Source organism: Salvelinus fontinalis, chromosome 18, assembly GCF_029448725.1.
Source record: "Salvelinus fontinalis isolate EN_2023a chromosome 18, ASM2944872v1, whole genome shotgun sequence".
NCBI lineage: Eukaryota > Metazoa > Chordata > Actinopteri > Salmoniformes > Salmonidae > Salvelinus > Salvelinus fontinalis.
Window position 1 is genome coordinate 12,677,660 of NC_074682.1, and position 16,254 is coordinate 12,693,913.

The 16,254-nt window shown below is 40.1% G+C and overlaps 1 protein-coding gene across 3 annotated transcripts in view; it reads right to left on the reverse strand.

The window, feature by feature from the left end:
* LOC129815003 (contactin-4-like) overlaps nt 1–16,254 on the reverse strand; it is a 174,038-nt gene that overhangs the window by 6,779 nt on the left and 151,005 nt on the right. For 2 of the 3 annotated variants that reach the window (XM_055868236.1, XM_055868237.1), the window contains exons 13-17: nt 5,083–5,258; nt 3,544–3,664; nt 2,631–2,789; nt 1,816–1,965; nt 1,543–1,613 (exon numbers count right to left, since the gene is read on the reverse strand). In XM_055868236.1, the coding sequence (XP_055724211.1) occupies nt 1,543–1,613; nt 1,816–1,965; nt 2,631–2,789; nt 3,544–3,664; nt 5,083–5,258 (677 nt within the window). The remainder of the gene's footprint in view (nt 1–1,542; nt 1,614–1,815; nt 1,966–2,630; nt 2,790–3,543; nt 3,665–5,082; nt 5,259–16,254) is intronic. The other variant, XM_055868238.1, reaches the window with a different exon arrangement.

Sequence of the window (16,254 nt, forward strand, 5' to 3'; positions counted from 1 at the left end):
AGGGAAGGCAACTTTGATGGGGGTGGGGGCCACCAAAAAATGGAACTCGTCATGATGGGCCGCAGTGGCTCGTGGGTCTGCCTCCCTCGTTACATCTGAGAGAAAACATTTTTTTCTGTTATTCTGCACATTTTGCCATGGGGAGTAGAGAAAATGTTGCCATTTTAAAGCAAGTTTGCTGCAATTCTATACATTTTGCCATGGGGTGGAGAGATTTTGCCATTTTATAACTAATTTCATGCAATTCTGCACAGTTTGCCATGGGGTACAGAGAAAAATGTGCAGTTTTACAGCTAATTTACTGCAATTCTAAACATTTTGCCATAGGGTGGAGGCAAATGTCTGCAGTTTTTAATATGATGACTGATGATCAATGGGCCCCACCCATGGTCGGTAATTCGAACATGCTTACTACAAGTTTAGATAGCTGGCCTCTAGACTAATCTACCAATCTAACTTGGGCGAATTTGTTGACTGCTGATGCACACCGACTGTTTTAATTGCACCTTGTGTAGTATTCTATTATTCTAACTCTCAACAATAAGTTGAGCCCTGACTGAGATATATTTCTACAATATTGTGGACATGCAGAGATCCAGAGAATTAAGTTGGGTTACTTCTAAGTAACTTTGGGTTCCTCTTAAGTCATCTCCACCATTGTATTCCATTGTATTCACCTTTCCTTGTTTCTATTGTGGATTGTTTTTTTGTGCACCGATGGAAAGAGAACAAAACTATGAGCAAACCAGTCTATGTATTGAATACATGGAATTGTATTGTGATGATACCGATGAACGCAACCGGCACTCATGTATTTTTTATTTTATTTTTTTTAACCAGGAATAACATTTGATTTGATGTGTATGAAATTGTTTGATGAAATATGCATACATGGAGAGTAATTGCCCATAATTCTGCACTTTTGGATAGTTGTACTTCCAATTTTGATCATCATTATCTAGTGACTGCAAAGAAAATGTATTGATCTCCTTTCTGTTTTGTCTGCTTGACTTCAAGACATCAGTATGGCTGCATTAATGTTTTTGCAGGCATTTATGTTCTTTTGATGAACGTATTTACAATTTTGACAGTATCATTTAGTTTTGATGAATGTATTTATGTTTTGAGAAGGCAACTCCATTTTTGAAAAAGCATTTACTGTTTTGCAAAAGGCCACAGAGTTCTGTGTCTTTGAACTTTGTTTTGAAAATCTGCAACATTGTTTAAAAAAAAAAAACGCTTGTACAGGATTGAGAAGAACTGTAAGACTGAAAAAGATAGGAAAGCGCAATCTTTGAAAAAGTTGCCTGTGACTGTGTGAAGAATCATTCTGTTTAATTAGCTTATTAAAACCTCAAAGGCATTTTTCTCTCCCCCAGGGAGACAGCAGCAGTTATTGCCTCTCTGTTCTTAAAAATGAAATGCCATACAATAAGCCTGTCTGCTGTTATTAATGAAACAACGGCCTGACTCCTTAGAGAATAATGACTTCTGGCTTCCCCTCCATGGGTGAGGGAGTATTGGAGTGAGCGGCTTGCTTACCTCCCAAGTGATCACTAATTCTGAGCGACTGCCTCCACCTCCGCTTACATTAGCTGGTGTGACCTTCGGAGCTGGGGGAACAGAGGGTAATCGTAATCCTGCTCAACTCAGTCGACCCCAGCCATCAAAGATAACACGATAACAACACATTCGGATGAGATTCTTTGACATTGAAATAGCTTTTTCCCACCATACCAGACAAACTAATAGCAAGCACATAAGAAAAACTACAAACATGCAGAATTGAAGAGATCCAATGAATACCGTACATACATGTTTCCTTAGTCCTTGCTTGTTTGGATGGTTTGCTTGGCTCCCCGGTCCCAATGGCGTTGCTTGCCAGGACTCTGAACTCATATTCCACCCAGGGGCTCAGGTCTATTACTGTAGCTGTCAGGCGGCGGCCCCCCACCATCTCAGGAACTGGCACAAAACAAAACAGCCCCCTCCCCTCAGAATGAAGCAGGTAGCAGGAGAGTGTCCTCTAGGCTGACAGGCCCACTGAGCACACTCCACAGGTGCAGGGGGCTAATTACACAGAAGGACACATGGTGTACTCACTCACACACGCACAAGACAAAACACACACCTTAAGGGTAGACCTCACTCAGTGTCCCTGTTTGGTCAGGTTTGGTAAGGTTGTCCCTGTTTGGTCAGAAAAACTCTGGGCACTAGTGATGTTGCCTTGTACAGTGACACACATTTAAAGATGCAGTATCAATATATATATATATGAAATATGTATTTATTCCCCAAACTAACAGGCTCCTCCCCAAAATAATTGGAACAGTACCAAACATGCATAACTACAGCTCTAGAACCGCCATCCAAACTTTCGTATGGGGCTCTTTTCTATGCTTTCAAACAGCACCATTCACTGTAAGTCAGACCTCTGGAAATGGATCCACATTTCAACAACACCTACTGTCAAGTAAATCTGCAGTGAACCCTGTCACTGAACAATCGAGAGCCATTTGGAATTGAAGTAAAATCACTCATAGGCCCATACTCTCATACGGAGAAGAGAAAATGGAGATCAGACCCCTATATAACGCTTTGATGAGGCAATAGCTGGTTGAAGTGCCTACCTGTGGTCACAGCCTGCCAGCCCAGGGAGAATGGTGTCCTGGCCTGGATGGTGTATGTTGTAACTGGACTGTGATTATCAGGCCCGGGCCTCCAGGAGAGAGAGGCTGTGGTGTCACTGATTTCTTCTACATGGATGCTGGTGGGTGGGCCTGGGGGACCTGCAGATACGGTGCACAACCAGGCAGGAAGGGAGATAGAGAGGGAGAGACAGCGAGAGAGAGAGAGAGAGAGAAAGGGAGAGCGAAAGAGAGAGAAGTATAAAAAAGGCAGAGCAGAGCAGTGGTGTCCTTATCACTGTCTGCCTTCAGCACTAGGAGTACAGCTGGTGAAATCAGTTTGGTGTGAAACCTCAGGGAGCTTTTCTGTCTAATTAGATTAAAGGAGAGAGAAATACGTCTCTATCTGACCATCTTTTCAACTGATCTCACAGAGTACAATGCCTTCACATCTTAATTAGAGGCATGTCCAGGATGATGGAGAATAAACACAGACTACTAACTAGCATCCATCTCATTCAGTCTTAAAGACACAGATGGGACCCCTTCAAATCTGCACAGCTAACTTAAATAATGCTTTGTTGTTGCCATGGATAACCAATCAAGTGAGTGGGTGGGATTGTTCCCTATCAAATTGCATTTTCTATTACCATTATTTTTCAATGACCTTTCAAGGACATGAGAATGACTTTCCAACATAGGATCAGTTCTGTGGAGTTTACAAGGTTTTCAAGATCGACAAATGCCTACTACAAAGGTAACCTATATTGAATTTGTGAAAGTGTTGACATTGCATGATACTTTATCATACTAAATAAGCATGTATTACATTATTATTAAATAACAATAAATGGTTGTCAAAATAAAGGTATCTTTCATGAAAAATTGCTTGTCCTGTATAGACAGAGAGAAGTACCTCTGACCACCAGGTCTGCTGCGATGGAGATGCTGTCCACCTTGGTCTGCACTGCACAGGTGTACTTCCCTGCATGTCTCAGCTGGATGTTCCGAATCATGATGTCCCCAGCGGAATGCTGCTAACATGCAACACAAACAAGAACATGCACGCACACACGCACGGACGGACACGCGCAGACACACACACACGCACGGACGGACGGACACGCGCAGACACACACACACGCACGGACGGACGGACACATGCAGACACACATGCGCGCACGCACACACACACATGCACACACACACATACACAAGCACAACGATTAATATACTGTAGTAACATTTTACCAACGTGTAATTAAAACAAATTAAATATGATGACTTGAGCAGAAATAATAATATGTGAGCAGAAATAGTATATTTAAAAAAAAACTATTAAGGGTCTTTGTATGCCTATTATTGTATTATAATTCTAGGATTTTAACTGTGATCTGTTTCCATGTTATAAAAGGGTTATCGGCATACCTGTACATGTGAGACGGGCATAGCACTTACGTTTAATTATAATTATTACACAAATGTATTCATACACATGCTGATTTTAGCTGTGGAAGAGTGGCCTCATTATTTCTATGATCAAGCAAAGCTTAAAGGTAAAGTTCTCAAGTTATTTCCATTCCATTTCTAATTGCAGTTCCCACTTTCACACCATCATTTAATCAGCCCAGTACTGAGTGGAATCAGGACCAGTCATAAATTGGATGTGGCAAAAGCTAAATTGGATGTGGCAAAAACAGCTTACAAATGTATGTAACTCCAGGTGGTGTCATTTATCATGTAAAAGGAAAACGATTACGATTAAAATAATGAAAAACATGACAACCTGACCAGAGAGTGTAATGTACATGCCCCTACTAATCACTTCTGGAACAATGATTATCATCACTCTTCTTCAGACAGGGGAGATGAAAAAGTAGCTTTTAAGTGTTTTGTAGTTAACGTAAAGTGTAAATGAAAGAGGAAACCTATGCAAAACGGGGCATATGATCTGAGCTTTGAGCTGGGTAGGTTTTAGGGAAGGATGGGGAATATGTAAATGTGATTTTAAAATAAACTATGTGCAGCACATTTTCACCACACCTAAACACACATGCTCCAAACGTTCTCTGCACTGCGGATACCCTACTTAATATGACCTCACTTATACCAAAGGAAGGGAACCACGGTATCGATGCTGCAATGTATCACCAGCTTCACCCCTTGACCTTTCTCAATGTAATTTCTGAAGGGGTTGAAAAATCAATGTCTCTTTAATGACATATTTTCATGAGAGAGCAGTGGCATAAATAAAATATAAGCAATCTGCAACATGGTGTAGTAAAGATGTGTGTTTCTTCCTATTCGTTATGCATTGCAGTGCTCCTGACAAGCATGGTGTAAAAGCGAGGTAATATGGCACCATTTCTCAGACATGACACTTTGATTATAAATGGCCGGCTTGATGGCCCCGGGAGGGAATCGGGAGGGACTATTTGGAGGCTTATGCACTTACACCGCCCACTTTTTCAAAGTATCCGCCGTGGTTGCCAAAGTGGATCAGCTGCTCGTTGAAGAACCAGGTGAACTTGAGCTCTAGAGACGGGTCATGAGTCACCTGACACGGCAGCACGATGCTCTCTCCTACAGTCACGTCCAGGGTGGACGGTGGCGTGGTTATAATGGTCGGCTCTGGAAAACAGCACACATGCACTACTGTTAGTGTGAATGAAATCGCTACAAAACACATACTAAAAGCAACCATTACATTATGCAGTGTTAAGGGAAATCCCAAGCTTAAAATACTGTAAAAGGTTATTCCAATTGTTGTGCAAAATTCTAATATCTTCCATGTTTTTCAAATGCAGAATTCAACGAATAAATGGACACGTGGAAGTAAAAACACACTAACCCAGAACAAAAACCAGTGTGATTACCAGAGTTAATGAGATTCAGCCAGCCAGAGGGTACAGTGAGGGAACTGCGAAGGCTTGTCTACCTGTACCTAGAGAATGTGCACCAACTGTCACTGTCAGCTCAGCCTTCAGTCGGTAGGTACTGTAATTCACACATCTGCAGTCTGCAGACCCCCTGACTTCTGCAGCCACTCAAAGAAAATAAACACGTGCAGGGCTTCCCTCACTACACATTCTCTATTCAAGTCTCTGCATGCATGTGGTGTGTTGCTGTTGTTTCACTGAGGAATTAGATAGACAGTGTTCCTCGTCTCCAGTGTGAGTGTGAGCAGAGACAAGAAAGATAGCTACAGGAGCACGAGAGCGGAATGATGAGAGGAATAAGGAGCCCCTTTGTTCTGATGCTGTACGGTGCTTGTCTCCCTCTTGGGGGTGCTGTGAGTACTCGGTTGAAATATCCACTCTGAGCGCCAACTAAATTAACCATGGCAAATGATCCCTGGACAGGCAGCCATAGATTCCTGTAAAAAGTGCCGGCAGTGCAGTCTTCATCCAGAGCGAATTCGATACCTGCATTGCAGTGTTGGGGTCAATTCTGAATTGAGTTGCGACTTGGTCTTTAATTCCAATTCGATTCTTGAATTTGAATTGAATTTGGATTGGCCACACCCCATAGGAAGCAGAATTTGAATTGAATTTGAATTAAATTAAGTCAAATTGAATAAAAATTAAAATAATTTAAATTCAGATAGATCATTTACTCCATTCAGTACCAGTCAAACATTTGGACACACCTACTCATTCAAGGGTTGTTCTTTATTTTTACTATTTTCTACATTGTAGAATAATAGTGAAGAAATCAAAACTATGAAATAACACATATGGAATCATGTAGTAACCAAAAAATTGTTAAACAAATCTAAATATATATTCTATTTGAGATTCTTCAAAGTAGCCACCCTTTGCCTTGATGACAGCTTTGCACACTCTTGGCATTCTCTCAACCAGCTTCAGGAGGTAGTCACCTAACAGGTGTGCCTTGTTAAAAGTGAATTTATGGAATTTCTTTCTTTCTTAATGTGTTTGAGCCAATCGGTTGTGTTGTGACAAGGTAGGGTGGGTATTCAGAAGATATCCCTAGTTGGAAAAAGACCAAGTCCATATTATGGCAAGAACAGCTCAAATAAGCAAAGAGAAATGATAGTCCATCATTACTTTAAGACATGAAGGTCAGTCAATGTGGAAAATGTCAAGAACTTTGAAAGTTTCTTCAAGTGCAGTCGCAAAAACCATCAAGCGCTATGATGAAACAGGCTCTCATGAGGTCCGCCATAGGAAAGGAAGACCCATAGTTACCTCTGCTGCGGAGGATAAGATAATTAGAGTTACCAGCCTCAGAAATTGCAGCCCAAATAAATGCTTCACAGAGTTCAAGTAACAGACACATCTCAACATCAACTGTTTTAATGAAGAGACTGCAAAAAAACCTCTACTAAAGGACACCAATAATAAGAAGAGACTTGCTTGGGCCAAGAAACACAAGCAATGGACATTAGACTGGTGGAAATCTGTCCTTTGGTCTGATGAGTCCAAATTTGAGATTTTTGGTTCCAACCACCATGTCTTTGTGAGACGCAGAGTAGGTGAACGGATTATCTCTGCATGTATGGTTCCCACCATGAAGCATGGAGGATGTGTGATGGTATGGGGGTGCTGTGCTGGTGACAGTGTCAGTGATTTATATAGAATTCACTTAAACAGCATGGCTACCACAGCATCCTGCAGCGATACACCATCCCATCTGGTTTGCACTTAGTGGGACTATCATTTGTTTTTCAACAGGTCAATGACCCAACACACCTCCAGGCTGTGTAAGGGCTATTTAACCAAGAAGGAGAGTGATGGAGTGTTTCATCAGATGACCTGGCCTCCACAATCACCCGACCTCAACCCAATTGAGATGGTTTGGGATGAGTTGGACCACAGAGTGAAGAAAGAGCAGCCAACAAGTGCTCAGCATATGTGGGATCTTCTTCACGACTGTTGGAAAAGCATTCCAGGTGAAGCTGGTTGAAAGAATGCCAAGAGTGTGCAAAGCTGTCACCAATGCAAAGGGTGGCTACTTGAAGAATGTCAAATATAAAATACATTTAGATTTGAAGTGGCTGTTCCACTGGATGTCATAAGGTGAATGCACCAATTTGTAAGTCGCTCTGGATAAGAGCGTCTGCTAAATGACTTAAATGTAAATGTAAATGTAATTTGTTTAACACTTTTTTGGTTACTACATGATTCCATATGTGTTATTCATAGTCTTGATGTCTTCACTATTATTCTACAATGTAGAAAATAGTAAAAATAAAGAAAAACCCTTGAATGAGTAGGTGTGTCAGAACTTTTGACGGGTACTGTACATCACTATGAATGTTTATTTTGACATAATATATGGTTGCCAATACCTTGTTTAATCTTCTTGAAGCATGTCATTTTTGAAACTTGTCCTCCTAAAAATAGTTTTAAATAATTACAGTTGTGTGGAAGCATTCTAAGATTATTTTGTAGGATAATAATTCATAATTCACTTACATGTTATTAAATATAAAAAAATCATATCCCAGAATGCATTAGATCAAACACTCCAGAATGGAAGGATGAAGCAGAATGGAACAACCTAACATCTCATGATGAAAAAACAAACAAAATACTGTTTGACATCTTCGAGTTATAATCAAACTGATATTTAAAATGGAATCTCTATTCAGTAAGAGGTGGCATATGCTTTTGGCAAAATATTTTTCACAGGAATGTGATACATACTGTATCTTTCATGTCTCAGCGGAATTTATTTAAATTGGTTTGAATTGAATTCTACTTCCTTTAATTCAAATTCAATTCAATTTCTGCATCCTGTTCTTGTGGCCAATTAAAATAAAAATTTCAATTAATAGGTTGAATTGAATTAAATTCAGGAATTCCGAATTTACCCCAACCTTACTGCATGTTATGCCCCCTACTCAGAATGTAATTTATCTCGTCTCTTTTTGATATCAGAGCAGACCGCTATCAGCTGATGGGTTTTGTTCAGTAGCGATAAAATCACTAGGGAAGCCAAGCCAGGAAAAAAAGCCATATTACAACCTATGTGTTGTGATAATTGCATTGTTAGCTTTATAACCATTTTGTTCATATGCCTTGACACCGTTATATATAGGTCTACGACCGAGACTATAAGAAGACACAGTGGCCGAATAAATCCAACCACACCTTTGTGTTTCATCACAAAACCGGAAAGCAACATCTGTCCGGTGGAGTCCACAGAGCATATTGCATGTAACAATCAGTTATATGACCTACAGCATGGTCAATCAAGTTAAGGTTTCTGACATTTTTGGACTACTAGACAACTATTGATTTAGAACACCAAAGAGTTACCACAAGTCGCAAAGAAAACAGGAGCTGCCTCCACTATTCCAGAAACATTTCAGCTTCAACATTTCAACATCATCAATCACCTCCTCTGTGACAACTCCAAGATTCTAAAAACAATTTAGTCCAATCAAGGTAAGCTAAATATCATGTGGCTGTCCATGATACTGATTTCTGTGTGTGTTTTGGTTTTACTATCCTTGTGGGGATCAGATGTCCTCATAAGGATAGTAAAACAAAGAAAATTAAGAGAAGTGCAGACATTTTGCCGGTCCCCACAAGGAAAAAGTATATTTTAAGTTTAGGGGTTAGGTTTAGGATTAGGGTTAGGAGTTAGAGTGTGGGGTTAAGGTTAGGGTTAGGTTAATGGTTATGGGTTTGGGAAAATAGGATTTTGAATGGGAATCAATTGTTTGGTCCCCACAAGGATAGTAAAACAAACGTGTGTGTGTGCGTAAGTAGAAAAAGTAGAGAAATGCTTGTAGAGAAATGCCAATGCCATCCTCCTCTCTTTCATGTTGCCGAAATAACCTATGACTCTGTCATACTATACACACTCTTAGTTTTTGTTGTACTAGGCTAGCTACCTGGCTAAAATGCATGCTTGCTAGCCTAACTTATTTTCATGGGCAACTATTTACCAGCTAACATTAGCCTACAACATCTAGCTACATATTGAACTTCCATCCTCTCAGGCCAGAGGCACAATGTATGAACTTAGGGTTGGATCAGATCGCCATTATAATCATTGGCCAGTACGGAGAGTTAAGTAAAACCACAATTCCAAATCTCTATCTCCGTCCATGGCTAATTTATGAAAGTGACAATTTTATCTAGCTAGCTAGACAACGGAAGACAACTACACAACGAGATGCAACAATTCAAGTTTTTTTCTGTCAATGACGTTTGGCTTTTGATATGATTGGTGTGAAGCCAAATCCAAACTGGCTTCCCTTGACACATTTTTTTGTTGTTGGTGTGCCTGGATCATTCACAATTGAGCTCACTCAGTTCAGCTCAAAGCTCATTGCTTATTATTCTATGATATTTTTATCAAGGGAGAATGCTCACTTGCTTCCCTTGTATTCAATGATATGTGCGGCAACAATATCATACTATTTTTGACCAGACAGCGTCAGATAGATGGGCTACACATACAGAGACAGAGGGGCGATGTTTCACTGGCTCGGACGCTTTCTCCAGTGAGATACATTCAGCCTCTTGCAAATTGAATGGAAATTATGAAACAGAGAGATGAAAGATACATTATTTGATGTTTTTTTCTTGGTCAATGTTTTTGGGGGAAGCCCGGCTTCCCTTGGCATCCATGAACACACGCCACTGATTTGGTTAAACATACAATGAGAGGGTGTCATAAAGGCTCAGCACTATTCCAGGGAAGATAAAATGGGGAGCTATATAGTGACACGGTCAGACACAATGGGACACATGAGCGCAACTATTCAAGTGTCTGGGTCTGGGTTTCTATTTGCAGAGAGAACACGTTTATTAAATGTCCATCAATGCCAATAGGGTTGAAAGGGAGAAAAAGCTACACCTCCTCTTTCCCCTGACAGATCGCTTGTGAGAACATGGCAATAGGAGCCTTGGGTTTGACTGTCTAATTCTTGACAAAATGGCAATTGTTACAGTTTGCCGATTAGATTTTTTTTGTTTTACTCCTCTCAGTGTTGTTATCTTTATAACATAATTGTCACAAATGTACACACCTAATGACATGTGAATGTCAAGACAGAGTGCTGGCAAAATTCAGGTGAAATATCCAATGCTAACTGACATAGCAACCTAAATGCTAATGTGACAGTCATTTTAAAAAACTGGTGGCCAGATATATGGCCATGCATAGTCAGCTCTAAGCTCTGAGGCTGACCAGAGCCAATCATTCACTGTAAAGACGATACTGGGAAAACGTCTCTTATTACTCCACTCCATCATCATTTGTGACAGATTGTATGGATAACCCTGCTTGGTTACACAACCTCAGCAGAGCTCTCCAGCGTCATTTGATTGATATCTATCTTGTATAATGCCTTGTTACCTACTGTGGCTATAAGAGCGAGGAGCGCACCCCTCTCACTAAGCAAAGTCAATCAGAGACAAGATGCTAAGCTTGCAACCACCCCGACAGATAGATCCCACTACACTCCAGGGACTGCTGGGAGGGTGAACAGCAGAAAAACTGGAGAGACATGAAATTGCATAGTAATATCATTAAAGTGGGAAGTCAATGACGGGAAAGAGAGAGAGATAGAAGGAGCTGGGCTGGGCTGACTGTTTAAGGTGTGAATTAATGTGAGCTCCATCCTCTCCCGTCCCTGTGGCTCGCGGCTGACACTCCTCACTCGGCCACAGCCTCTGCTCAGCCTCTGCTCATCCCACAAACAGCCAGTCATACGTGAATAATGCTCTCACAGGCTATGTAGCTAGTGCTACTGAGGCAGAGATGCCCCATCGACCACTGTGGAGACTTCCCTCCAAGTTTAATGGCCTTGGGAGGGGGAAGGTGGGGGTGTAAATGTGTACTCCTCTCTGGTGTACATATTCTTAAGGCCCTCTGCTCAAGGGTGGCTATGTGCAGTTGACTAATGTATTAGGAGTATTCCAGAGTCACATGGTTTTGACAGAGTTTTCACAGATTGTTGCCATATTTTTGCCCAGATGCGTTTTTAAATTAATAACCGTTGACTCAATGACTGGAAGTCTATGGGAACAGCTAGCATGTCATTGCGCTAACGCTAATTGCAATGCACCCTGTAACTAACTTTGTCACGTTCGTTGTATGGAGGAAGAGAGGAGGACCAAGGTGATATAATGATATAATTATATAAATACATTCTTCTTATTTATTTAACGAAACGAAGAACACTAAACACACTATCAAAATAACAAACGAACGTAACGCTTTATAATCAATAAGTGCAGACACAGGCAACTTACACATAGACAATAACCCACGAAATACCCAACGGAATATGGCTGCCTAAATATGGTTCCCAATCAGAGACAACGATAAACAGCTGCCTCTAATTGAGAACCAATCTAGGCAACCATAGACATACAAACACCTAGACAAGTTAACACCCCATAAACATACAAAACCCCTAGACAAGACAAAACACATACATCCCTCATGTCACACCCTGACCTAACCAAAATAATAAAGATAACAAAGATAACTAAGGTCAGGGCGTGACAAACTTCTTATAGGGTATCTGCGAGAAATATATAGTTCAAACTAAAATCTTAATTTCCCAGCCTTTTAGATCAAGGAAACACAAAGAAAGCTCTTTACCAATGCAGAGCAAACAAATGATTCTAAAGCCATTCAACATGAATACTTAACATTTTCCTCAAGAGACAAAAAGGATTCTCTCAAGGACAAACCACAATGGAGCATTGGTGGTTAGTGAGCAAACGTTGTGCAAATAAAGAGACATATTCTAGTGAGCTGCTCTCAACACTCTATTCATCCCGTCTATAACAGTACATCTGTAGCTACTGTATCTGCGGATAAGATATGCGGCTGTATTTCTCTCCTCTCCTTTTTCACACTTTTTAAAAGTAGTTTCAGAGCATCAAAATGGTATATCATACACTGTAGCTGGAGGAAACACGGGAAAGTTATGCTGCTTTGAAAGTTAATAAACATGTTATGCCACTAAAGGCCAATTTATACCCTACGGAGATGGAGAATTCGGAGCGTAGCAACGTGTGAGGTCAGACGCTGGGAGACGAGAAGCAAGTACAGGGAGTGAACATTTAATAAATAACCGTCATGAAACAAACAAGGACAGCGTCTGAACAGGGGAAACATAACGACAATAATGCTGACACAGGGATCAAACCGAGGAACAGACAGATATAGGACGGGCAATCAACAAAGTAATGGAGTCCAGGTGAGTCCAAAGAAGCGCTGGTGCGTGTAACGATGGTGACAGGTGTGCGTAATGATTGGCAGCCTGGCGCCCCATTCCTGCACCCCATGACATTTGGAATGCAAAATATAATTCATTGCGTAGCCATGGGGCAGTGTTGTGTAGGCTATGAAGCTGTATTTTACCACCAACTCGCTTGGTTCCTTGTTCTGTACTATATATATACTGTATAGGCCATGAATCAAGTAGCCTATTTTTGCATTGATAACCAAATATAATATCAGTAACTGTTCACACAGTAAACCAAACAACATTGTATCCTTATTAGAATCACCCAAAAATATAGTAGTGATAACAACGTGATTCTAGGCTATTTTGAAATTGTAAAAACAGCTGCTAGCTGGGAGTGAATACATTCAAGCAGCATATCAAACTGGGATAATATTGTAGGTTAAAATGGCAAGTATAAGAATATTTGCTAGGGCATATTTTTTTAAATTATCAACCCGACTATTTCACAATGAGATGTGCGAAGCTAAAAGGCTAGCTAGCTTGCAAGCTATGCTTAGCCAACTAGCTAGCAAGAGGAAGACTCTTGAAGACAACACGAGAACGTTACTCTTCTTTTGCTTTCAACACAAATTAGAAGACAACAAGAAAACCTCTGTCGCCCCCTTGGGAATGTTATTTGGGAGTCTGGATCAGCCAAAACGTGTGCGTTGCTCCAAAAATCCGACTCCACCCAAGTGCACATGTGTGTGTGTAGATCTACGCATGTGAAGCATAAAGACAGCTTAAGGAGACAAGTACTGTATGAGAAAAATGCTCTTGAATGATTTTGCTGAGATTCACACTCGCTTTTTAGGGGGTAGATCAGCTTTAATACTGCATATAGATTGTGACTTCTATCAACGTAATTGTCTGCATCATTTCCAATCCACCATATATATAAAAAAAATGTTACATGTATGACATTATTATTCTTATACCAGAACCGTTTACCTTACTAGTTAGAGCCTAATGTTAGCTAGCTAACATTGAGCCTGGTTGGTTAGCTTCCAGAAGATTCATGCAGGGTAGTAATGACATGATTTGGCACTATGTTCATTGTTGTTCAACTAGCTAACATTAGCTACCGGACTCGTTAGCTAATGTTACGTGACGTGTGTGATCTTACACATTGTTTACCAAGCTAGGTTCATTGTTTACCTAGCTAGCTACATGTCTTAAGCTAAAGTGTACGGTTAGCTAGCTAAAGTTAGCTGGTCGGCAGTCCATCATTACTTTAAGACATGAAAGTCAGTCAATACAGAAAATGTCAAGAACTTTTAAAGTTTCTTCAAGTGCAGTCACAAAAACCATCAAGCGCTATGATGAAACAGGCTCTCATGAGGACCGCCACAGGAAAGGAAGACCCAGAGTTACTTCTGCTGCAGAAGATAAGTTCATTCGAGTTACCAGCCTCCAACCAAACAAATGCTTCACAGAGTTCAAGTAACAGACACATCTCAACATCAACTGTTCAGAGGCGACTGCGTGAATCAGGCCTTCATGGTCAAATTGCTGCAAAGAAACCTCTACTAAAGGACACCAATAATAAGAAGAGACTTGCTTGTGCCAAGAAACACGAGCAATGGACATTAGACTGGTGGAAAGATGTCCTTTAGTCTGATGAATCCAAATTTTAGACTTTTTGTTTCAATTGCCATGTCTTTGTGAGACGCAGAGTAGGTGAACGGATTATCTCTGTATGTGTGGTTCCCACCATGAAGCATGGAGGAGGAGGTGTGAAGGTGCATTGCTGGTGACACTGCCCGTGATTTATTTAGAATTCAAGGCACACTTAACCAGCATGGCTACCACAGCATTCTGCAGCGATACGCCTTCCCATCTGGTTTGCGCTTAGTGGGACTATCATTTGTTTTCAACAGGAGAATGCCCCAAAACACACCTCCAGTCTGTGTAAGGGCTATTTGACCAAGAAGGAGAGTGATGGAGTGATGCATCAGATAACCTGGCCTCCACAACCCAATGGAGATGGTTTGGGATGAGTTGGACCTCAGAGAGAATGCAAAGAGTGTGCAAAGCTGTCATCAAGGCAAAGGGTGGCTACTTTGAAGACTCTCAAATAGAAAATATATTTTTATTTGTTAAACACTTTTTTGGTTACTACATGATTAAATATGTGTTATTTCATAGTTTTGATGTCTTCACTATTATTCTACAATGTAGAATAACCCTGGAATGAGTAGGTGTGTCCAAACCTTTGACTGGTACTGTATATTTTTTGATTCTAAAGAATAGAACTTATAAAATGCCTCATGGGCTTAGTGTAACTGTCATACTCCATGAAAACTCAAAATATAAGCTTCTTCAGTACTTGTAAACATTGTAAATGTAAACAGACACTGTATTGCCTCATAACATGGTTAAAACATTAATTTTGTTTATCTCTATCTTTTAATCTAAGATAGGTTACTGTTCATTTCTCCAGGCCCATCCCTCAGCTTTTTACCAAAACAGAGGCTCTGCGGCCATTTTGTTATTGTTTCATCTGTGGATTTGCCCTTTAAACAGCTGCATATTATCAAGATATCAAAGTGTCACCAACAAAAAGGTAAACAATAGGCCTATAGCAAATGCAGCACATGGCATTCATTTTTCCCGTGTAAATAGCACTTCCATATTTCCAAGTCCTATTCTTGAAGACCAAGGGGTATACCATTTATTGCAATGACTGAAATTCTGATAGACTTTGGTTTTTAATGTAAAGATATAATTGAATCGTATTATTATATGTAGTAGAAAGCGATAGGTTAGAAGAAGCCTACATAACCAACCCAATAAAGTAAAATTGAACATCCCTACATGGCCAGCTAGGGAAACTTTAACATTGATTTATCCTGCAATAGATGTTGTTCAATTGGTAACATACATTTTTGTCTTCTTCTAATGCCTTAAGGGGAAAGTAATTTAAAAGTAACAAAATCTAATCAGATTACATTACTGAGTTTGGATAATCCAAAAGTTACATTACTGAATACAATTTTGGTTACAAAGTAACTGTAACAGATTACATTACCAAAGCAAGTGATCTAATGATTCTGTAACTTTGTAGCAAAATCTGCAGAGCTGGTTGTATCCCCCATACATATAACATTCTATTTACTGCAAGAATTTTGTATATCATTTACATTGAAAAACAATTTAACTGATTTTGTGAATCAGTTCATAAACCATGTGCCATGAAATCGGTACATTGAGAATCTCCCAACTATTTTGCAACCTGTATGGTGCAGCTTTCAATTTTTTTCATCCTTAAATGAAACTGGTATACTATTTTATTTATCACAATTATCTTCAGACAATTTTGATCTTTAATTCAGGACCGACAGACAAGTTCCTTACATTCTCCCCTTTCCACTTTGGCCCTCCTCCATTTTTGCATTA